Source organism: Neofelis nebulosa, chromosome 10 (genome assembly GCF_028018385.1).
Source record: "Neofelis nebulosa isolate mNeoNeb1 chromosome 10, mNeoNeb1.pri, whole genome shotgun sequence".
In the NCBI taxonomy this organism is placed as follows: domain Eukaryota; kingdom Metazoa; phylum Chordata; class Mammalia; order Carnivora; family Felidae; genus Neofelis; species Neofelis nebulosa.
In genome coordinates, this window is record NC_080791.1 from 731,910 (window position 1) to 756,137 (window position 24,228).

General features: G+C 47.6%; 1 protein-coding gene and 1 long non-coding RNA gene across 4 annotated transcripts; one reads left to right on the forward strand and one right to left on the reverse strand.

Moving 5' to 3' along the window:
* Positions 1-1,775: 1,775 nt before the first annotated feature.
* LOC131486537 (uncharacterized) lies at positions 1,776-5,277 on the reverse strand. Its single transcript, XR_009249391.1, has 2 exons — positions 4,971-5,277; positions 1,776-2,578 (listed from the first exon to the last, which is right to left on the reverse strand). It is a non-coding gene; the product is annotated as an uncharacterized LOC131486537 (long non-coding RNA).
* On the forward strand, positions 5,269-23,977 carry LOC131486532 (baculoviral IAP repeat-containing protein 3-like). Of its 3 annotated transcripts, none has more exons than XM_058686460.1 (10): positions 5,269-5,431; positions 8,669-11,729; positions 11,839-11,938; positions 13,316-13,394; positions 14,332-14,604; positions 16,411-16,459; positions 18,736-18,978; positions 22,644-22,898; positions 23,319-23,360; positions 23,713-23,977. In XM_058686460.1, exons 2-10 carry the CDS (start codon positions 10,817-10,819, stop codon positions 23,904-23,906), a joined length of 2,148 nt encoding a protein of 715 aa, XP_058542443.1. In that variant the 5' UTR covers positions 5,269-5,431; positions 8,669-10,816; the 3' UTR covers positions 23,907-23,977. The 3 variants fall into 3 exon arrangements, with proteins under 3 accessions (XP_058542443.1, XP_058542444.1, XP_058542445.1); XM_058686461.1 differs by lacking the exon at positions 5,269-5,431 and adding an exon at positions 5,692-6,479; XM_058686462.1 differs by lacking the exons at positions 5,269-5,431; positions 14,332-14,604 and having other exon boundaries at positions 5,698-11,729.
* The last annotated feature ends 251 nt before the right edge of the window (positions 23,978-24,228 follow it).

The following is a 24,228-nucleotide window of genomic DNA, read 5'->3' on the forward strand; positions in this document are numbered from 1 at the left end:
AGCAGGCTCCAGGCTCTGAACCGTCAGCACAGAGCCCGATGTGGGGTTTGAACTCATGAACCGTGAGATCATAGTCTGAGCCGAAGTTGGACGCTCAACCAACTGAGCCACCCAGGCGCCCCACTGATTTAGTTTAAAAATAGAAGATTTGAACAGTCACTTCACAGAAGAGGAGATCGAAGTCATGAAGGCGCATATGAAAATATATTCATCATCAATTACCAGGGAAATAAAAATTAGAAGCATAATGAGATACCGGGACATACTCCCAGGAAGAGGTCAGATGTAGAAAGTTAACAATTCCAAGCCTAGGAGGGATGTTCAGCACGTAGAGTTGTTACACATTGCTGGCAGGGTGTAACGTGCTGCAAACGTTTTGTAAAAGCTTTTGGCAGTTCCTTGTGAAAACAAACACGCACCTACCCCACGCGATTCCGTGTCCAGGCGTTTATAAAACAGAAACGAATCCATAGAGTCGCACAAAGACTCAGACCAAAATGTTCATAACTTCACTCTGCATAAGGGGTCAAACCAGGAAATAACCCAAACGTCCATGAGCAGGAGAATGAATACACAAATTATGGTAACAGATACCATTTGTCAGTAAAATGAACAGACTACTAAGATGTGGTACAGTGTGGATGAAACTACAAATAGTTAGTAAAAGAAGCCTTTATGAGTACACACCACACAATTCCACTTCTGTGAAGTGTGAGAACAGACAAACCAAAGCTGAGGCAGAAGATACCAGAACAGTGCCTGAGGCGGGGGGCCGGGCTATGCAGATAAGTATTGACCAAAAACAGGCATGGAGGAATTTCCTGGGGTGGTGGGAAAGTGTTCTTGGTATCGGTCTGGTTGGTGGTCCCCCAAGTATACACATTTGTTAAGATTCATGAGCTGTGCACGTAAGATGTGTGCCCTTTGACTGTGTAATGTAAATCATATGGGCAAAGTACTGTCAGGACAAAGAAATCAAAAGTAAGCCACCATGTATGAGGGCCAGCGTCATCACTTTGTCTACACTAACAGACACTTCCAGGTAAACTTCTTCATTAGCACTTGTTCAGGGCTGATCTGTGTTTTATTTGCAAGTTACGAAGTTGCCAACAGACCAGGAAATCCCCAGCGTTCACAGTGACTCTCGTATTTGCTTTGGAATCAGGAACACCATGTCCCCTCTGTTAGATTTCACTTTTACTTTCAGTTCTAGACTCTGGGGCACAATTTCTATGTATCTCCTTAACTAAAAATGTACTAACTTAGAGTGAAATACCCTTGGACTGGCGCTGAAGTTGTTAGAGCACTTACGACCACGTGAAATTCCTTCCAGAGAGGGAGTATTTTTTTCATCATGATCGCCCTCAAGGGAAACAGATATTTTAAACTTGATTTAAATAGAATAGGATAATGAGAACACACCGCAGTTGAGAGTCCTAGAAGTTCCAAACCAGGAATGGGGTGAACACACTTCTCATACCCTGCTTAGACATGGACAGCAGAAGAAAGCTGTTGTAAACCAGATACTAATGGCCTCGTGTGTCTATCTTGTCATTGTCCTGAAGCATTTCCTCGCTTCCTTCTGTGTGTACAAGAGTATTGGAGAGAAAACATATTTAGGTGATGTTTGGGTGCTGCAAGGAAAAGTGGAGTTTTTATATAAAATAGTTGGGATGTTCACAGAGTTGGGAGGGAAAAGATAAGTTATGTTTCACTATTTAAAAAATGGGTGCAGGTTTAGGAGAGGGAGGGTCCAAGTGGATACACTGAGTCCGTTTTTGTCATTCAGTCAGCAGAGGTTTATTGAACACTCCCTATTTACAGGTACCCTGATTGTACTAGAATAGTGTGCTGAACAAAATACATGCAGCCTTGCTCCTGTGCACCTTAGATTATAGGAAAACAATTATTTTTAAAACATCAATCACTGGGGAGCCTGGGTGGCTCAGGAAGTTAAGCATCTGATTCTTTCTGTCAGCTCAGGTCATGATCTCATGGTTTGTGGGCTCGAGCCCCACATCCGTGCTGACAGTACAGAGCCTGGTTGGGGTTCTCTCTCTCTTCCTCTCTCTCTCTGCCCCTCCCCTGCCCATTTTCTCTCTCTCGCTGTCTCTCCTAAAATAAATAAGTAAGCATTTTTAAAAAATCCATCGTTAAAGTTGCGTGAAATGTTGCGGAGGAGACGTGGCGATGCACTCCGGGGCCTGGCAGGTAGGTCTCCTCTCCACTCTCATTGTGCCCGAAGCACCTGGGAAAGCCAGTCCCACTGGGATTCCTCAGGCCGCTGGTCGTTCAGTTGGGACAGGTACTCCCTTGGGCAGGCTCACCACGTCTTCACAAAGATTAGCCCCAGGCAAGTGGGAACTCAGTGTTAAAGGAATTGACAGCCTGGTGCTTCAAGTCCACAGGGGGCTCTTCCTAAACCCGATCAGCCTGAAAACCAGAGCTGCGAAGGGGGCCAGGCTGTCCCGCCTTGTCACCAACCTGTTCACCGTGGGGCTCTCTTCTTGAAGAGAAGGCTTCGTGCTCACCCATCTTGGCTTGTAAAATAGCGTCTCACCCCAGGTGTAAAGCCTTCCTGAACAATTGGAGATAATTGGCATTAGTGCTGAGAACATGGGGTGACTCTCAAATCTGGGTATAGAGCTGCCAGATGAAATCTAGGACAGCCAGTTCGACGTGAATGTAAGATAATCAATGAATAAGGTATTGTATGAGACAAACTTATGCCACCGAATTATTTGTTGTTTTATCTCAGATTTAAATTTAACAAGGTGTCCTGTATTTTCATTTGCTAACTCTGGCAACTCTCTCTGGGAACAAAGGGCCTGTGGTTTCCAAGTCACTGATTTCAACAAAATTGAGTTGTCTGCTAGTAACTAATTAAATTTTTTAATTAAAGATCATTAAAGGATTTTGGAGGTATGAAACAGAAGGTCAAAATATTGTGAAAAATTGACAAATGACACTGTTCTGGTCCTATCTATACTTACTTATGTAAAGAAGGTTTTCAACACTTAGAATCTTTAGCAATAAAAGGAGCAGAATCTATGCTGAACCCTATTATAGTTAGTAATAGGTAATACTGATGAACACACAGTTGAACATTGTTCAAATATAAGCTGACACCCCCACTGAGATTGCATTTATAATAGAGTTTTACTTTTTATATTTAGTAATTATCAACATTTGTGATCTACATTTTTTAATTTTTAAATCTTTAAAACTATTTTAAAGTTTGTTTATTGAGAGAGAGAGAGAGCGCAGGTGAGGGGCAGAGAGAGAGGGAGAGAGAAAATCCCAAGCAGGCTCTGTGCTGTCAGTGCACAGCCTGATGCAGGGCTCAATCCCACGAACCATGAAGATTATGACCTGAGCTGAAATCAAGGGTCATTCGCTGAACTGACTGAGCCACCCAGATGCCCCTGATCCGTATTGTTTTGACCAACTGTATAATAAGTATTGAAACTAGTATCAGTAATGCAATCAAAGAGAAATTTTTTAACACTTAGAGCCTTTTGATCACAGGAAAAAGTAATTTCAAGTGTTATTTATTTATTGAGAGAGAGAGAGAGAGAGAGGGTCCCAAGCAGGCTCTGTGCTGTCAACACAGAGCCGGAGGCCGGGGGTTGGAACCCATGAACTGTGAGATCATAACCTGAGCCGAAACCAAAAGTCAGACACTTAAGCCCCCCAGGTGCCTTGCTTGGAAAAAAACGAATTTCAATTTATACACATTTTGTTTCAGAAATATGTGCCAGGGTGATCATAAAGCTGTCCCTTGCAAACATGTATGGAAATACTGTGGAGGCACCAGAAACTAATATAACACTGTATGTTACCTATATTGGAATAATAAATAAAATTAAATAAAAATCTGTAGGGGCAGTAAAATGTTCAAGGACAAACTGCAACGCTATAATATTTACCGTTATTGAAGCTGAGCTGATGTTTAATGGACGATGGTGGGTATCGAATGGCTGGCTGTGGTATTTGTATTCGACCAATCGGTTGAAAAGAGGGCCGGATCCACTGTGTTCCAAAATACCTATGTCTGCATTCTGCAGGTGCTTCGCAACCGTGACAACTTTTATGCTTTTTTTTTAAAAATTTTTTTTAACGTTTTTATTTATTTTTGAGACAGCATGAACGGGGAAGGGTCAGAGAGAGGGAGACAGAATCGGAAGCAGGCTCCAGGCTCTGAGCCATCAGCCCTGAGCCCGATGCGGGGCTCGAACTCACGGACCGCGAGATCGTGACCTGAGCCGAAGTCGGACGCTTAACCGACTGAGCCACCCAGGCGCCCCAACTTTTATGCTTTAAAGTTAACAATGTCCAGAGGAGTTTCGTGTTTCAAAAATCCTCTTGGTGGCTACAAGATCAAAAGCATATAACGCCCACAAAAAAGGTTTTCAGTCACCTCCAAGGTGAGTTGAAAATGTCTTGCCAGGTTTTGAACCGGGCAGGGTGGGAAGTGGACTGCGATTTCCCCGTGACATAAACTCAGTCACGTTGGCCCCTTCCAGCAGGAGCCCCGACTGCCCTGGGCGGCCGGAGCCACCGCATCCTGAAGACGCCCCAGCTCGTGCTGACTGTGCCGAATGGAACGGGCGTCCGTTTTGTTTCCACGGGAGGAAGAATTCCCGAATAACGTTACAGGATTTCCTTTGGCTCCTGATCATCTTAGCTGTGCTGGAAGGCGGGGCAGTCAGTTGAGCGCCCCCATCCATCCGGTACCCGGCAGGCGCCCCCCCCCCCCCCCCCCCCCCCCCCGCCCCGCGTGCGCCGGGCAGCTGGAGGGACGGCAGGTGCACAGACCCCGGTGTCCCGGTGAGGACCGCCGTCACCGAGAGCTGTCCGGTGCGGGACAAGAGCCTAAAGGAAGGGACTTTTTTTTTTTTTTTTATAGCCAGGCCCACCCTAGTTACAAAAACAACCAACCAGGCGAAGACAAACACGCACACACACACCTCGCTACCGGAAACGAAGAAGGCCACGCCGCCGCCCCAGGCACTGCAGCTAGGCCCACGGGGAACCCGCGCTTCCGCCCGCGCCCTCGCTCCTGCGACCGCCGGCGGGGACGCGCGACCGGGCCGACCCCGAGCACGCGGCCGCTGCCCGGGCGCGAGCGCGCGGCGCCGGCTCTCTGAAAGGCCGCCCGGCGGGGTGGTGCCCGGGGTCGCGGAAATCCCCCGGGGTGGGGGCGGGGAGGGCTGGCCAGGCCGCGGTCAGGGGAAGCGCGTGTGGTTACCGCCCCGGAGTTCCCCGTCGTCCCGCGAGGAAAGCACCGGCCGCTGCACGGACGGGCGGGGGGCGGGGGGGTCGGCGCCAGGCGCTAAAAGGCGGCGACGCCCTGCGGCGCGTCCCGGAGCCGGGCGACGGCCGGCCACCCGACGACGCGGCCGACACGCGCGGGGCCTCGGGGCGGCAGGTGCGCGACGGGCCGCGAGGGCGCGGGGGCGTGGGTGCGCGGGCGCGGACCTCCCCCGGGGCGGCAGGAGGTAACGGGTCGCCGGGCGCGTGCGTGCGTGCGCGCGCGCGCGCGCGGGCCTCTTCTCGGGCGAGGGGCCCACCGGGGCAGCGGGTGTGCGGGTGCGCGGACCTCCCCTCGCGCGGGCGGGGGGTTCACGGGGCGTGCGGTGGAGCGCGAGGGTCGAGGCCCCCCCCCCCCCCCCGCCGCCAGCCCCTGCCGTGCGCACCTCCGCGCCAGCCAGTGGAGGGCCAGTGGGGTGGGAGGCCCTCGCGGCCGGGGTGACCCCCGGGGCCAGGAGGTGTCCCCGCGCCTCGGTGGATGCCCAGTGAGCTGCGGGACAGGGCGCCCCACAACTTGGTAGGGAGGCCCCAGTCGAGTCCTGCTCAAACCTGCGGAGGAACGACTGTTGGAATGTTCGCACGTGGTGGCACAGAGAGTAGATTTCTGGTCGTTTCCCCGGTGGTCGGTGCCGGGACCCTGTAGACACCTTGCGTGAGTGGTTTGGGGTTCAAATCTCACGGTCTCCAGAAAGGGGTACCGTTATTTTCTCCGTGGACAATGAGGGAACTCAGGCTCAGGGACGTTTTCTGGCCCAAGGGCACCCCTCCGGTCTCGGTTACCTGAGTGGAAACGTGGGATGCCTGACTTCAAACCCTCGTATGAAACCGTCGGGGAGCAGACTTGGGAGTCATTACTGTAAAATTGATGTTCTTAATGCTGTGCCGGTGACCGTGAGGGTGTTGTCATCACCGGGCGCTCAGTCAACTTTGCTAACATTCACTCTGAACTTCGTGTCTGCATTCCGAACGGTGCCGGTGGATGCCGGCAGTGGGTGGGCCATCCAGGGCTGAAACCTGGTTCTGATCCGGAGGAGCTCACAGTCCAGGGAGGCAGAAAGGCACAGTCCAGGGAGCCAGGGTCACAGCTGTGCATTTGTCAAGCGCCTAAGTCGGTAAAGACGGCCACCAGCCCTGGGATCAGGAAGGTTGCCCACGTCATGCTAAGGGTAAGAAGAGGCTGATTCTGTGAAGGAACCGCTAGAAAGGAGACAGGAGTCCCCAGAGGGTGGCATTACAGTAGCCAGGGGACTGGGACATATCTAAGAGGCGTCAGGGCCAAATGTGACTTCCACTGGTTGTGGGGAAGAAGGCGATGGCGTTAACAATATCGACAGCACTTTTAAGTGGTGCTGGCTGAATGTAATTGTACAGGGGGGTCTCACCAGAGGCCCTTGACGGTGAAGACAAGGTGAGACGCAGGCACCACCTGGGCCTTGACAGCGGGGTTTGAACTGCACAGGTCCCCTTATGTGCCTGTGGTTCCCCTGAGTACGGCACAGCGTTGTAAATGTATTTTCCTTTGGTTTTCTTAACCTTTTATTTTTCTCTAGCTGGCTTTATTGTAAAAATACAGTGCATAGTACATATAACATGCAAATATGCATTAGTCGAGTGCCATCGGTAAGGCTCCTGTCAACTGTAGTGTGTTACTAAGGTCTTCGGGAGTCAGCAGTTACACTCAGATTTTCAACAGCCTGGGGAGAGGGGCGGGTGCCCCTGACCCTGCATTGTCCAGGGGTCCGCGGTAGTCGCCAGATTGGAAAGTGGGGTCGAGGGAGGTTTTTGTTGGTGTTTTCATTTTGAAACTGAGACAGACTTAAGTTTGCTTGCTACATCGAGGGAAGGGTCCGCAGAGAGGAAGGGGTGAGGGACTGGGGCGGAGAGCAGGATTTCTGAGGCAGCGGGTAGGTTATGAGGGAGAGAGGCATGGGTTTGAGGAGGTGAAGGTCTCTAACAGAAGGCACAGCAGTCTAGCAAACAGGGTGCGGGCCAGTGGAGGAGAAATTTGAGGAGGGCCCTGCAGGTTTGCATACTTGCAGGGGCCAAGGAGCTGCCTAGCTCACCAGAGCTGTGGCTGTGCTAGTCCCCAGCCTAGGGCGGGAGGCGTGAGGGTCCCCAGCCTGGGGGAGGGCTGCAGCTGGGGGCCCATTCTGGGGGGAGGGCCACTGGGGTTCCCAGCCTGGGAGGAGACTGTGGGCCCCCAGCCTGGGGCAGGAGGCGTGAGGGTCCCCAGCCTGGGAGGAGGCCATTGGGATCCCCAGTCTGGGAGGAGGGCTGTGGAGGTCCTCAAGCTTGCGGGGAGGCCTCAGGGGTCCCCAGCATATTTGGGGGTCTGCTTGCTGGAAGAGGGTAAGAGAGTTTGAATCCATCTGGGATGGGCAATTTTTTGTACTTTATCATACAACTGTTGCCTGTATTTCTGCAGGCATGCATGTGCCTTGTGTCCACCCCCAGGCTTCTTCAGCATAAGGCCCGTGTAAGCAGTTCACAGTCTCAGATGTATAGAGGCCAGGCAGGTGACAGAGCGAACAGATCTGGGGATGTCTCTTTTAAACAAAACCCCACTCTATTTATGCATTTAACATGTAGGAATATTCTTCTTCTCCACAAATACAGAACTCTCATTTTTCTCCAAACTTGTCTCTCTTTGTCCACCTTGCATTTTTGGTGCTTTTGACAGACACAGGTATTAGAGCAGTCTCACTCCCTTGCTGACCGTACTGTGAGAAAAACCACAGTTCCAGTTCAGGGACAAATGTATCCGTATCAGAGGGCCGGGGCGTGTGCCCTGGGTGAAAGATGAAGCCGCTGTGTGCCCGCTGGCCGCTTGTCACCCACTGTTGGCAGTCTGGTTTTCACAAGGACCTGGGATCTAGGGTCATGGGAAATCTCTTACTTTTAACAATGTTAGTAATGAAGCAGGGCAAGTACATTAAGTAACAGCACTGTATCCGTGTTAATTTCCTGGCCTCCATAGTTGTGTATCATGATCTTATAAGATAGTAGCTTTGGAGAAGTTGAGTGTAAGGTATGTGGGAACCCTCCCGTTTCTGTAACTTTTCTGTATGTATGAATTCATTTCAAAATCCAAAGTTAAAACAATGAGTAAAATACCGAGATCCAATTCTGTGAAAGCCAAACATAATAATACCCTTGCTGGCCACCCGCTGGAGCCCTCTGGTTTTCACTTGGGATTTCGTGGCCTCTGCAGTGCATCACACAGCACCGTGTCTTGGGCAAGGTAGCCAATCAGCAAACACTAGTGCTCTGGTTTGAAGAACATGTTTACAAAGAGATCGTGTTATATCTGTGAGATATTTGACTTTTAAAACTGTCTTTTTCTCGTTTTAAACAGGTTTTACAAAAGAGGCAAAGTGTTCTACTTCTAGATTTTTTCCATTTTTTTCCCCATAAATCAAAACATCTCAAAATGGAGGCCTAACACCCTTAAAAGGGACTTAGTCTGATCTCCGGGAGGTAGTTTTGTGCATGAAGAAACAAGTGTGAACTGGAGTTTTTATTATCCCAAAGGATGTTAATTTTAAACAATACAGTCTAGTGGCATGAGGTGTAACTATAAAGTCTTGATGATCTCGTCTTTGAATTTGACTGGTAGATATAAAGGGAAGTGATTCTAGCCAGAACAGAACAGAGAGAAGGAACTTGTGTTTGGTACAGATCTGAAAATGAGCGACAGTTATCTAGAACAATATTCACCCCTCTACTAAGTTAGAGAAGCACGCAGGTGAGGCCTCTGACAGGTCAAGAGACTTCCATGGTGACAAAGAAATGTCCAGAACAAGACTTTGCGGTGCCCCAGGCGTAGAGTATGGCACACTAGCACGGACGATTGGTAAAGGAATGATCTAAGTACTTATCTGAATGTGCATGTGTTAAAAGTCTCAAGTTCGGCTTGTTTGAATGGGCTGTTATCTCTGACAAGGATGACGGTGAGAATGATGGCTGGATGGTCCATTTTGGGAAAAGAACAGACTTACGCAGACACAGTGACTAGCCCCGGAAGGGTTTCTGCAATAATGTGTAAAATTTTTGTCCACTGCTGACGTTAGACACAATAACTGATCCCTGGAACAGAGCCACGTTTCTCATATCACCTGGAAGTAAAGAGCCAAAGTCGCAGCGGAAACCCCAACACCTGTGGGACCCAGGAAACTGCGCAGAAATCACTACTAGAGAAGCCACGGAGACCCGTTTGCAGATTGTTGTTCATGTTACTGACACAGAAACTTTTTACTGGTAGCTGGTCGTAATTGAGAAACTCTGAACTTTCACAAGGTCTCTGCTTGGCCAAAGGAGGGGATTGTGACAACGTAAATTCATTATTTTCTTGTTGCGATGAATTCTGGCTCAAGGTATGCTGTCTTTGGGATTTCTGACCAAAGCCACCTTTGTACACTTCGATTATTCATCTTAGTGTACAAACGCAGCCCTCTGACTTTTGACTGTTTTAAGAAACAAATCCATTGTCAGAATAGATTTGGTAGTGTCTTACAACAGCGTGAAGCTGAGCCTAAAAAGACCAGTTGAACAAACACATTCTTCTCTGAGGATTTATTTGAAATACAGTATTCAGTTTGCTAAGTTCTCCTGGAATCACAAGGACTAAGTAACCAAGCCGCTGACTATGGGAAGTAATTGTCGTTCAGGTAATTTTGAAACAAGACTTAAGATGAACCAGCCAATTCTGTTCCCACTTCAGCTCTTCATTTGTAGGAAAATTCTAGATCGTTTTGTTTTTCCTATTACAAATATTCTAGGAAGAAAAATTACTTAATTCGAGCACGATTTGGGATAGATGGTATTCCATCGCATCTAAGATGTCACTAATTGGAAAACACACCATTATTTTATATAGTTCCAAGAAAGAAAAGCGCTGCTGATTAAAATACGGTATTTGTTAGCTGAAAGGTACCTCTTGGTAACAGAGGTGTGAAAAAGATACATCCTACAATCAGTGAAATGACCCCAATGTACTCGTTTCTTCTGTTCAGGCAGGTCTTCCGCTTTTCTTTTTTTCTGGCTACCAAATTTCATAATTAAAAAAAAGCAAAATAAACATAGTTTGGATTTTTTTCTGTGGAGCACGTGCAGGACATAGGTTTCCTCCCCGAAAACAGGCTGGCAGTGTGAGCCCCACGCCTGGTCTCCAGGCCAGCCGGGCACCGTGAAGCGCCCCCGCCGAGGCACTGTCCTGCCCGTAGGGGTGCCCGGCGCTGAGTGGCATCTTGGTGACCTGAAGCGCTCCCCGCTGGTGCGCGGGGTTTTGATTTCCACGGCGAGGTGCCGTGTGCCATCGTGCTTGCGCTGTGTGTGTAAAGATTATGGAAAAGTGCAGTTGCACACACTCTCCCCCTACCGCGTGTCAGCGTCGAGCTTAGAATCTCACCATGCGGAAGCCCTGAATACACAGAGGGAAAGAAGGACAAGAGACTTCCTGTTCTGGGTGTCCGCCTAGTGATAAAAGTAACTACCGTCCAGAGCCATGCACAAAGCTACCTCCCCAGAGAAAGGCTGGTCCCTTTGCCACCCCGTCCGTTTCGTCATGAACATCGGAGCAAACAGCACATTGTCATCAAAGCTGCTGAAAGGCGGCACCGTGTCGGGGCTGAAATACGACCACTCGTGTGAGCTGTACCGAATGTCCACGTTCTCGGCCTTCCCCGCCGGCGCCCCTGTCTCGGAGCGGAGCCTGGCCCGGGCCGGGTTCTACTACACGGGCCGGAAGGACAGGGTCCGGTGCTTCTGCTGCGGCCTGACGCTGGACAACTGGAAGCAGGGGGACAGTCCCCTGGAGAAGCATCGGAGGCTGTACCCCAGCTGCAGCTTCATCCAGAGTCTAAATCCGGTGAGCGCTTCGGGCCCCCCCTCTCAGCCCGCCTGTCTTTCCTCAGGGACGAGCTCCGGGCTCTTGCCGCCTCCCAGCGTGGAAAACGGGGGCTGTCCTAGCCGCTCCTGCGCCACCTTCCCGCAGAACCCTGTGACCTTCAGAGCAAACCAAGGTCTCTGTCCCCGGAGGACGAGTCCCCACCACCGTGCGATGGAGGCCGAGGAAGCCAGATTGCACTCTTTCCAGGGCTGGCCCTTGACCTTCCCGCTGCCGGAGCAGCTGGCCAGAGCTGGATTTTACTACCTGGGCCCTGGGGACAAGGTGGCCTGCTTCGCCTGCGGCGGGAGACTGAGTAACTGGGAGCCGGACGACGACGCCCTGTCAGAGCACCTGAGACACTTCCCCTTCTGCCCGTTCGCAGAAAGCCGGCTTCAGGACGCCTTGCGGTGCGCCGTGTCCAACCGGAGCATGCAGACGCACGCGGCCCGCTCCCGAAGCTTCTGCAGCTGGCCCCCCAGCGTGCCTGTTCTCCCCGAGCAGCTGGCCCTGGCTGGCTTCTACTACATGGGTGAGGGGCTTCGTGCGGTCGCGGGAGAACGGCCCGCGTGTTGTGCCTTAGCTCGTCGTCATGGGCACCTTGTGTGTATTCACGAGTCTTGGTCCAAAATTCGTTTCAGGGCACAGTGATGACGTCAAATGCTTTTGCTGCGACGGTGGACTGCGCTGCTGGGAATCAGGAGACGACCCGTGGGTGGAGCACGCCAAGTGGTTTCCAAGGTGATTGTTTTGAAACCCTCCGTGCGAACGTTTGTCGTCGTTATGGGACGGGTTATTTGTGTTTACCTGACAATCGGCTGTTGCTTTATTCTTTCTTTCAAAAATGCACTCGTGAATAAATTTAGGATGAATTGCTTAGAAAAATAACTAAACCGTTTCGACCGAAGATACAGGTTTATGGTTTCCTGTGTACACACATTGTAGAGAAGTACAGAGAAGAAAATGTAAAAGTACAGAAACCCCATTATCTAAAGAGGACCACAGTTAGCATTTTAGTGAATATCCCTCCAGACACCTCTTGAAACATACGTACATCGGTAGATGAACGTATATAGTATTAAGTGAATTAGTTATTATATATACCGTTTTGAAACCTTTTTTTGGTTAGCCTCATGTCTTGGACATATTTCCATGTATTCAGCATTTCATGTTAATTGATCATCTGTTGCCAGGCAGTGTTCCAGGTGGTTAAGATACTCAGTTGAACAAACCCAAGATCCTTGGTCTCACACTTTAACTTAATAGCCAGAGAAGCAGACACTTCATAAAAACTCAATAAATTATGTAGCATGTCGGAAGATAGCAAGTGCTACGGACATCGAGAGAAAACAGGACAGTGAGAAAAATCAGAAGCACCAAGCAGGTTGGAGTATTGAATAGGGTGATCCGGGTCAATATAGACACATCTCTCCTCCTTTGATCACTACAGAACATTTCCTTGTCCGTTCCTACACTTACTTTTGATTATTCCATGCTTATTTGTGCTCTTGTTTTGAAATTGAAGTCAAGAGGCTTCCGATGGTATTGTTCATGGTCAAAACTTCTAGTGTTTCTAAGAAGTGCTCCTAGCTTTCCATTGCAGGAACTTTGACAATATATAAAGACAAGGGTGAATCTGGGTTCCTTTTATACTTGGGTGACAGCGGGTGTGTGTGATCTAGGAACTGCTGACTTGGGACCATCTGTCTTGTTAGAAAATGTGTTCACCTTCCTCATTATTCCTCTCTTGTCCTGCTTCGTGTATTTTTAAGTTTTAAACGTGTAGGGTTTATGAGAGAGCAGCATTATTTATTAGAGAACTTTCTCCCTGTCGCTTTGACTCTGTTCTCAGTGTTCAGAGTGTATTTGGCAATCTGCAAAATTTTGAAGAGCACAGCCGGGAGCTCCCAGTGGAGACTGAGAGCCCCGTGACCCTTGGAGCTCCAGCGTCGGTGAGGCACTGTGTGCAGTCTCTCACTTACAGCATCTTGCCTCTTCCCATGTGTGAAATGAATATTAAGTGCTGATGTGTACGTTTATGTTCACTGGAAATACTTAGCTGCCTATAAATAATGGGGTTAAAACAACCCCCCAGACTTAACTTTGTTCGTATTTCAGGTGTGAGTATTTGATACGAATCAAAGGACACGAGTTCATCAGTCAGATTCAAGCCAGTCACCCCTGTCTCCTTGAACAGGTATGAGTGGCTTTTACAAATCATTGGTCAACAACAGATAAATTATCTTCTGCTAATCACAGAGAGGAGTACTTAGCGAACAAAGAGTTGCTTTAAAAATACGTTTCATTTTTTTATAATACCCAACATGATCTTACAGCTAGTCTTTGCATACAGATGCCGAATTAGAGACCTACCGAAAAATAATATTTAAGGTATGGCTCTGAGTATTTCTGTAACAAGGTTTCAGTAAGTTAAATTATTTGAGGGAAAAAATTGGCATGTAATAGTTTTACTATACAGTTTTCTCTTGAAAAGATGTGAGAATGAGAATTGTACCGGTCCTTCTCCTCTTCCTGGAATGAGATTGCTGGGAAGAGGGCAGAGCAGGAGGACCCTCAGCTCACTTCGTCCACGCCGGATACAGCTAGAGAACAGCCACATCAGTAAATAACCCAGAAAGTGGCCTGAAGACTGGCCACACAGACTCTACAACTAAATATAGAGAAAAGGCCACATCGAAGATGGCAGGAAGGGCAGAGACGCAGTGGGCAGCTCAGTGGACTGCAGGCCATCTGCGGTAGAGAGGGAGCCACAGGTGCAGAGAGGGGGGAGAGAAACAGACCCTCACAGCAGGGATCCCACATGGGCAAGACGAATCCCCGTGACACCTGGCTTTGAAAACCAGAAGGGCTGAATTTTGTGAGTTCTTAAAACCATCAGGACTGAAAACCTGGAATTTTCAAAATTGGCACGCCCAGCTCTAGAACAGCCAATAGATAAGAGGAAACTGAATCCCCACCATTAGCACAACAAACATCCCTTGGAGATAGAGAGTAATAAGCAGCAGTTTGGGCCCTGTGGGAGGCGGAAGTGTTTACTCCTTTCAGACTTCACTGAGGGACTTCTCTAGGAACCAAGGAGCTGGCAGGCACCATTTCCTTACTCTGTCCCTCAGCATAAGCATGTGGCCACCTGTGGGAACCAGGGCAGCGCCTACACTTGCTACCTGACTTGCTTAAGTCACACCACCCCCTCTGCTGGGCCCACCCCAGCCCCCGTGCTGTGGGTCCCCTGCAACCAGAAGATTGGCATGAACCTTGCTAACACCACGTTTTGCGCTTTGTGGATCCATCTCATCCAACATGCTCTTGGCCAGAGCTCATCCAAACCGGGGCTGCAAGCCTGGCGGGGCGCAAGCAGCCCCGACGAGGGCCAGCGCCGCTCCAAAGTGAGTCCCGCCCCAGGGGGAGGGGAAGACAACCACACACACGGGTCCCAACAGGCTGCGGTAGTCGGAGCGGGGGGTGGGGGGGGGGTGGGGGGTGGGTGGGGGGGGTGGGGGGGGTGGGGGGGGTGGGGGGGGTGGGGGGGGTGGGGGGGTGGGGGGGGTGGGGGGGTGGGGGGGGGGTGGGGGGGGGTGGGGGGGGTGGGGGGGGTGGGGGGGCGGGGGGCGGGGGGAGCGGGGGGGGTGGGGGGAGCGGGGGGGGTGGGGGGGTGGGGTGGGGGCGGTGGGCAGACATCTGGTCTGACGGCAGGCCCTGCTCACCAACAAACTTCTCAGGGAGCAACAAGCACAAGGCCGGTGTTACTGCATCTCTGGCAAACCCCTGCTCTGACTCAACTCAAACCCAAGGTGGCCCCAGACTGGCCCACAAACAGCCCAGGGACAAAACCCTGCCCACAATAGGCAAAGACACCCTGTGCAGACCACTGGACTTAAGGCAGAGGGAGCTCAGCCACCACAGGAGGGTGCACATCACATACAGGACATGCCCCTGAAGGGCCAGGTTCTGGGGAACAGGGGACAGCACAGCAGGACATGGAAGGTTCTCTCCTTCATAAGGACACTACTTTCAAGAGCAGGAGATGGCGCTGACTTTCCTAGCACACAGAAACAGACACACAGACAAGATGAGGAGACAGAGGAATATGTTCTAAGTGGAAGAGCAGGAGAAAAATCACAGTATGAGACCCAAGCAAAACAAAGATAAGTAATAAGTCTGATGGAGAATTTAAAGCAATTATCATAAGGATACTCACTGGACTTGAGAAAATAGTGGAAAGTATGAGTGAGATCCTTACATAGAGATAAGGAATAACATAGCAGAGATAAAGGCTCACTAAATGAAATAAAAAAACATGGGTGATGGAATGAACAGCAGGACGGAAGAAGCAGAATTATGTGAATGAATTAGTGACCTAGAAGGCAGAGGAATGGAAAGTTATCAAGCTGAGCAGGAAAGAGAAAAAAATTATGCAAAATGAGAATAGACTCCATCAAGCATAACAATATCTGTATTATATGGATCCCTGAAGAAGAAGAGAGAGGAAAGGGGGCAGAAGATTTATGTGAGGCAATAACAGCTGACAACATCCCTGCTCTGGGGAGGAAAAACAGAAATCCAGATGTAGGAGGCACAGGGAGCCACCAATAAAATCAACCCAAGGAGGTCCACACCAAGACACATAGTAATTAAAAAGTGGTGATAACGAGAATCTTAAAAGCAATAAAAAAAAAAGATATTTGCATATAAAGGGAAACCCCATAAGGCTAGCAGGGGATTTTCCAACAAAAACTTGGCAGGCCAGAGGGAATGGCAAGAAATATTCAAAGTGCTGGAAGGAAAATAATCTTCCTAGAAAAGCAGATAAGAATTTATATAATAGTTTGAGGGTTACTTTGTAGCCACAGACAGTGGAACTGATCTAGGGTCCAACTTATCCCAAAGGATGACCCAGGAAATGTCAGGTGTTTGGGATGAAAGGCAAACAATGATTGTCTCATATCACTGAGAAGGTGTAGCCCTTTTCTTGCCTTCATGAATGAATATCGGCTTCATCAAGAATAGTTTATGGCCTAGAGAATTACTTTTGAATGTAGATGCAATATTGCTTTTGAGGTAAAAAATCATTTGCCTAGAAGCTAGTCAGTTTCCAATAAATTGAATAAAATAGATCTCTTGACTCATTTATATTATAATGGACAGGGCAAGACTTATATCTATCCTAATGTATATACTTTTTTTTCCTGCAGTTGTTATCTACTTCAGACAACACAGAAAATGAGAATGCCGAGTCACCAAGTATGTATAATGATAATAATTGCTGCACTTAAATTATTTTTTTAATGTTTATTTATTTTTGAGAGACAGAGTGTGAGCAGGGGAGGGACAGAGAGAAAGGGAAACTCAGAATCCGAAGCAGGCTCCAGGTTCGGAGCTGTCAGCACAGAGCCCAAGGTGGGGCTCAAACCCACAAACCATGAGATTGTGACCTGGGCCAAAGTCAAACGCTTAACTGACTGAGCCACCCAGGCGCCCCTAATTACTGCATTTAAATAGAACCTTTAGGTACTATGGTGATTGAAATGTGATAATAGTAATAATGTACATCGTATGATGTTCTGGACTGTGCAATGCATTCTCAAATTCATTAAGTCGGTATTTGTCAAACTTCAGTGTGTATCATATTTGCCTGAAGAACATTAAAAAATACTGCAGATTATGGAGCACCTGGGTGGCTCGGTCCGTTAAGCATGTGACTTTGCCTCAGGTCATGATCTCTCGGCCCGTGAGTTCAAGCCCCGCGTCGGGGTCTGTGCTGATAGCTCAGAGCCTGGAGCCTGCTTCAGATTCTGGGTCTCTGTCTCTAGCTCTCTGCCCCTCCCCTGCTTGTGCTCTGTCTCTTTCTCTCAAAGTAAAGAGACATTAAGAATTTTTAAAAAAAATATTGCAGATTTCTGGTCTCCACATTAAACCTACTGTATTGAGTCATGGTATCTAAGGGTGGGACTTGACTATCTGTAGTTTTTTTTTTTTTTTTTTTAAATTTTTTTTTTCAACGTTTTTTATTTATTTTTGGGACAGAGAGAGACTGAGCATGAACGGGGGAGGGGCAGAGAGAGAGGGAGACACAGAATCGGAAACAGGCTCCAGGCTCCGAGCCATCAGCCCAGAGCCCGACGCGGGGCTCGAACTCACAGACCGCGAGATCGTGACCTGGCTGAAGTAGGACGCTTAACCGACTGCGCCACCCAGGCGCCCCTTGACTATCTGTAGTTTTAACACACTGCTTACATCCAGCCTCACCCTTGCTCTCAGACCTTGTGGGAGCGCGGGCACCATGACATTAGCTTGCTCACATATTCTTCCTGTAACATGAAGAGGGTAGAAATTTTTATTCCCATTCTTCTGTAGGAACCTGAGGCTCAGACAGGTTAAACCTAAAAGATGATAGAGTCACTATTTGAACAAGCTGTTCTACTCTGTCATCTAGTGTTTAATTCACTTCAGTAAATATTTATTGTGATTCTGCTACTCTGAGGAAAAAATAGAGAACAGGGTAAACATACGTCCTATTCTCGTGAGCTAATAGTGCAAGAGATACAGACAAGGACATGGGAAGGGATATGCTGGGAAAAGTGAAGCGTGCTGGGCTCTGGGGGTGCATGAGGGGCGGGTCACCCAAACTTGCAAGATCAGAAAAGGCTTTCCAGAGGAAGTACTTGTCTTAGCACAGAACTGAAGGCAAGGGTAGGAGTTAATCAGATGACCAAGGGAGCAAAAGAATATTCTAGGCAGAGAGAACACATGAAAGTCTTAAGCCACACAAAAGAGCAGGCACAATTGAAGAAATGAGCAAAATTCTGTATGGCCAGAAAAAAGTAGGATCGCGAACAGATACATGAAGGAAGCCGGCCAGCACTAAGAGTGGTCAGCCCTGCGGGCGGGCTTGGACCCAAGAGCCACCAGTCTGTGACTTCTGGTCTTGAGTGTAGAGCGTGAATGAGAAAGTGGCAAGAGATGAGGCTCACGAGGTAAGCGGGGCCCAGATTGGGTGCCGTCTTGTAAGCCACAGTTGAGTGTCTGTGAGAACGAAGCAGTTGTTGATGGAGTTTCAGAAGGAGTACGACACAGTCGGATCTGTGTGTGACAGTCACTCTGGTTGCAGGGCCGGGAAGGAAGTAGACAGGAGAGATTCAGTAGGAGGCCCTGTGGTGACGGAGTGAGCGAGGACAGTGGCCTCTTTGAAAAATACATGAAACATACTGGATTTAGAAAGCTCCTTTGTTCCTTCATCACGGGGAGAAAAGAATGTTTGGTGGCCGGTGATCCTCGACATTCTGTTTCTTTCTCCCACTCACAGTCATGCTGGGGAATGCATATTTTGTATTGGAATACGATATTCCATATTCTTATCTTCATGACTGAACGTGTGTATCATTATTTTAAGTTTAACAAAGTTAAGACAAAATAATGGCGCTACATTTTCTGGACTTTATGTTTTTGAAACTAATAACTTTCAATTGCAAAAATATATAGACTATCCCAACATGTGCCAAATTCTCGATTTTATGTAGTTGTTCATTTTGGGCCTGGAGAAAGTTCCTCCGAAGATGCCGTCATGATGAACACACCCGTGGTGAAAGCGGCCTTGGAGATGGGCTTCAGTAGAAACCTGGTGAAGCAGACCGTTCAGAGCAAGATCCTGACGAGCGGGGAGAATTACAAAACAGTCAGTGATATTGTATCAGATTTACTTAATGCAGAAGATGAAATCAGGGAAGAGGAGAAAGAAAGAGCCACTGAGGAAAAAGAATCAGGTACATGCATTTAGTAATCAGTGTCTCTTTCTGCATGGAGTTGATGTCTGTCTCTAAGTTACTGAAAGTATGCTCATAGTCCAATCAGATTTTATGTTCAATGTTCTGAATTTGAATTCTGGAAATTTTTACATTAAAATATATTTGAGAGGCGCCTGGGTGGCTCAGTCAGCTGAGCATCCGACTTCCACTCAGGTCATGATCTTGTGGTTCATGAGTTCGGGCCCCGCGTCGGGCTCTGTGCTGACAGCTCGGAGCCTGGAGCCTGCTTGGGATTCTGTGTCTCCCTTTGTCTCGGCCTCTCCCCTGCTCATGCTCGCGCTCTCTCTCTCTCTCTCTCTCTCTCAAAGATAAATACACATTAAAAAAATTTTTTTTTTAATATTTTTGAATTGCTCATTAGTAAATTGAAAATGTATATATTGAATGAAAGCATTTTCTTTTCTTTTTGAATGTTTATTTTGAGAGAGTGTGTGTGCATGCAAGCAGGGGAGGGGCAGAGAAAGGGAGAGACAAAGAATCTGAAGCAGGTTCTACCTCAGTGCTCAGCATGAATTATTCAGGCCTGCACACCCCCAGGCTGGCAGCAACAGAGCCCAAGCTCATCTTTGACCATCATCTTTGAGATCATGACCTGAGCTGAAATCCAGAGTCGGACACTTAACTGACTGAGCCTCCCAGGCGCCCTGAGTGAAAGGATTTTCTTAACTTATATTTTTACTCTTAACGTATTTTTTTATTTTACTTATATTCTTAACTTATATTTTACCCAGAGTAAAAATACAGTTAAGATTACATTTACATATACAGTTACATATACAGTTTTTCGTTGACTGTATATGTAATCATACATGGTTTGTTTTTGATCCTAGGTTCATTCCCCTTTGCTATAAATTAGGGTAGAATCAGGGGCAATTATGTATTTTTGAAATTACCATCACAGTGTGTCTCAGCCTAATGACATTATGATAACATTAATAACACACATTAACGTATGGGTTATGATTAAGTTTCCTACCTGCCCACACAGGAACCTGGTTCCCCTTTGGGGTGTCTTTTGTCTAGGTCTAGGATGCTGTTTCCATTCTCCCGGGTCAGGTTATCTTGCCAGCCTTGTCTGCCACTGTATCATCTCTGCTCAGCCTTCCTTCGCAAAACTCTCCTCCTCCAAGCATGTGCATTCCCATCTGGCGACTCTGAACCCTGCCATCACTCTGGCCTAGACCAAGAGAAATCTCTCCGTTGCCACCCTTTGCTAAGCATGGACCAGATCCGTAAGTGTTTTCAACACGGTTGAAAACAGACTGCAACTTTTAACAAGCTCTTCCTGGAGATGTAGGGGTAACAGAAGAGCATTGTGTCACAGATGGCCATTGACGGCTGTAACTGTTTGGGCCTCTCGGTGCCTCTGAGGCCTTCTTCCTGCGTCTATCTGCTTAGCTTCTGTTTTGGTTCATCTCTCCAAAGTTGTGGCCGTTTTACACACATGACTAGGGACGTCCCTTGCGAAATCCCAGTTCCCCTGGTATCCCCAAAGCCCAGAATGAGAAAAGTTTACCCCTTGTCTTGTGTAGTGCTATCTGGGATCTGTTTCTTCCCAGGATGATTGACCGTAAGATCGTGCGCTCTGTGCTTGGACAAGCCTACCTACCTACCGCTCCGGTGGCTTTGTCTTCGGGGCCAACCTAGATGGACGTACCCAATCCTAGCAGGACGGCATCCTAGCTTTACCAAAGCAGGCATTATTCAGTCTGCAGATCCCTGGGACGGCAGTGACAGAGCCCACGCTCATCTTTGCCTGGCCTCGTCAGGGTTCCTGTTTCACCATGAAGTGGAGATACGGCTGCTTGACCTGGTGCTGGTCAAGACAGAGCTAGCAGCTCTGTCTCAGCTGCTAGTCACCAGCGAGCACTTCTCAAAGTCTGAGGGCATCCAGCTATAAAGCACTTATGTTTCTTTCAAAGAAAATCCACAGTCTGCACAGATGACCCCAGTCAACAATATTCAGTAATTGACATCGTCAGAAAGATGTCTTCGCGTCTCCACACACCCTAATGTCCACACTGGCAGGCACCCTATGCACATAGTTTGTGCTCCAGAAATACTGTTTGAATGAGTGAACAAAAATATCTCCGTTCAGGTTACTGATGATTTTATAGTTTTCCAAGAGCAGTAGGTAAGTAGTTTCTTGACAGGTGTGTAAGTAAACTTAGGATAATTTTTCCACAACCAAAGAATAATATGCTTCAAAGGTCTATTCAAGTCTTTCCCTCTTACGTGCTACAATGCAGTCTGTGAGTTTCAGATGAGTCCTTTTCTCCTCAACCACTAGCAATCCAATTTTAGGAGCCTTGAGAATTTCAGAGAACTTGTTACATTTGTCTAAGTAAAATGTAATTAGAAACATAAATGTTAGATGGAAAAACTAACATACTTCAACACCAGGTGCAAATTACATCACCACTTCTCTACCAGAGGATTTACCCCAGTGCATTAGGTGCAAAGTCATAGCCCTCTGGCCATTACTTCTTTGTTCCTTCTGCTCTTTACATAGGAAGGCTTGCCTGCGCCTCTGTTCAGTGCATACTTGTGGAGACTTTTCTTTGTGCTACACACTAATCTCGGTCCTGGCCATTTCCCAGTTTTTTCCCAGAGCTCCAGCTCTCTTCAAATAGGGTATCTCTGGCCTTGACTTTTTGACTAAGCACTATTTTTTATCCTTTATTAAATGATTCTATTTTTGTGTCCTGTTACTTGACAGAGTCAGCGTTTCTAAAATCCAACAGTCACTTCCCCCACATAAGTTTTTTAGATAGCCCCATTTCTGTCATTAGTTATTTTATAGAAGGAGCCTTATGGGTCATGGCAAAATTGTATAATAATGATTAAACTTAGGTTCATAGATCATATTGCCAGGAGATAATAAAATTGCAGAATTTTGAAATGCAAAGTATTTTGCCAAGAGGTACAAAACCTAGATCTTCAAGGGGAATATGGTGATCCTGTAGACAGGAGGGTATCCCTGACCAGTAGGATTTAATTTTTAACATGCTGTTAATGCCTTTCCCCACTTCCTAGAAAAGATTTGAGTAATGGCAACATCGTGTCTAATTTGGGGAAATAATTAAAATTTCATCTTAAAATGGAATTTTGAAGAAATTTTACGGGTGAATGATCATTTGAGAAATAAATGTTCTGTTGTTTTCATCTCCTGATTTTATCTTTCCCCAAGTTGACTAGACTGAATTGGAATTTCAGTTTTATCAGGTTCTAAATGTTACTTGGTTAAAGGCTCAGCAGTAGTTCAGAATGTCCAGGAACACAGATCACGGCTCCAGACTGCCTCCGCCTGCGTTTGACTTTCGCGAGTTGTGTGTCCTTTACAGTTTTGTTCGCCTCCCGGTGCCTCCGGTTCCTCGTCTGCTAAGTGGGGGCAGGGCGCCTTCCTGGGACAGCTGTTATGGAGGTGGAAGGGATTAATATATGATGCAAAGTGCTTAACACAGTGATCGTCAAGATGGCCCAGGCAGCAGGTGGCCCCGACCCCAGCCACCTGCGCTGCCTGACCAATCACAAATTATGTTGCTTTTTCATGCAGTTACGTGTAGGCGTGGAAGGAAGTGTGTGAGCACAGTGGGAACATGTTTGTTTTCTTTTTTACAAAGATGATGTGTCATTAATCCGGAAGAACAGAATGGCGCTCTTTCAACATCTGACTTCCGTACTCCCCATCCTGGATGGTCTCCGAACTGCCAGAGTGATTACTGAGCAAGAACACAGTGTTATTACACAGAAAGCACAAACATCTCTGCAAGCAAGATTGCTGATTGATGCTGTGTTAGTGAAGGGAAGTTTTGCAGTCACCGTATTTAAAAACTGTCTGCTAGAAATGGACCCCGTGTTATACGAGCGTTTCTTCGGTGAGTGCTGCACAGTTATTTGGGGGATCTTTCTAAGCCAATTGAAAATATGCTCTTCGTGTGACAAGCACTGGGTGTCGTACATCAATCAGTGTTGAGTCGCTATCTTGTACACCCGAAACGAATATTGCATTGTTAACGCACTGGAATCTAAAATTCAATGCAATTCAGGTTTTTAAAAAAGAAAATATGCTTTAATCTTAATACTTTGGGATCATTGAAAATAATTCAGTCTAATTTATAAACTATTAATTGCACAAAAAGATAAAAGATTTTTATTGCCTTGATGTTATGACAGTTATGTATAGCATTTGGTCAGAGTCTAAGCTGTTAGTTTAAAAATGTGTATTCCGTGAATAAATATTAACGTTGTTTGTTATAGTGCCATTTTGTTTAGTGCTTTTTGCTTTTCTCCCTTAGTGCAACAGGACCTAAAGTATGTTCCCACAGAAGATGTTTCAGGTAAAATAGTATTAATTTAACCAATAGAAAACATTGGTTTTATTTTCTTGGCTTTTCATGGGAGCAGAAGCAGCAAGTTTCCTGTCATTAAAAATTCTTTTCTCGGGGCGCCTGGAGGGCTCAGGTGGTTAAGCATCCGACTCTTGATTTCGGTTCAGGTCATGGGCTCACAGTTTGTGGGATTGAGCCCCCCCAACAGGGCCCTGCCTGCTTGGCATTCTCTCTCTTTCTCCCTCCCTCCCTCCCTCCCTCTCTCCCCCCCCCCCACTGCCCCTCCCCGCGCGTGCATATGCTCTTGCTCTCACAAAAAATTAAACTAAAAAACATTAAGAAAATCCTTTTCTCTTGTTAGATTTGCCAGTGGAAGAGCAGCTGAGGAGGCTGCAGGAGGAAAGAACCTGCAAAGTGTGCCTGGACCGAGAAGTGTCCGTGGTGTTCATTCCCTGCGGCCACCTGGTGGTGTGCCAAGACTGCGCCCCTCCCCTCAGAAAATGCCCCATTTGCAGGGGCCCAATCAAGGGCACCGTGCGGACCTTTCTGTCGTGAAGAAGATCCAAAACTGTTTAAGCTTTATAACTAATGGAGTAAACGTATTCTATTTTTTACTTCTATACTGATTTGGTTTCCTGAAGATTTTTTTTAATCTATTTGCAGCTGAAAACTGTTCTTTGTAAACATACACCTAACACATATGAACCATACGTATATTAGCAGGAGAACAGTGAGCTTTCGTTCCTGTGAACAGGAGTAGAGAGAGCACTCCACGCTCAATACTTATTGAAAATCGTGGGGCGCCTGGGTGGCGCAGTCGGTTAAGCGTCCGACTTCAGCCAGGTCACGATCTCGCGGTCCGTGAGTTCGAGCCCCG

Coding starts and splice junctions, on each gene's coding strand:
- LOC131486532 (XM_058686460.1), top strand. CDS start 10,817: ATGCACAAAGCTACCTCCCCAGAGAAAGGCTGGTCCCTTTGCCACCCC. Junction 11,939..13,315: donor CACGCCAAGTGGTTTCCAAG/GTGATTGTTTTG, acceptor TTCGTATTTCAG/GTGTGAGTATTTGATACGAA. Junction 18,979..22,643: donor CACTGAGGAAAAAGAATCAG/GTACATGCATTT, acceptor TTTTTTACAAAG/ATGATGTGTCATTAATCCGG.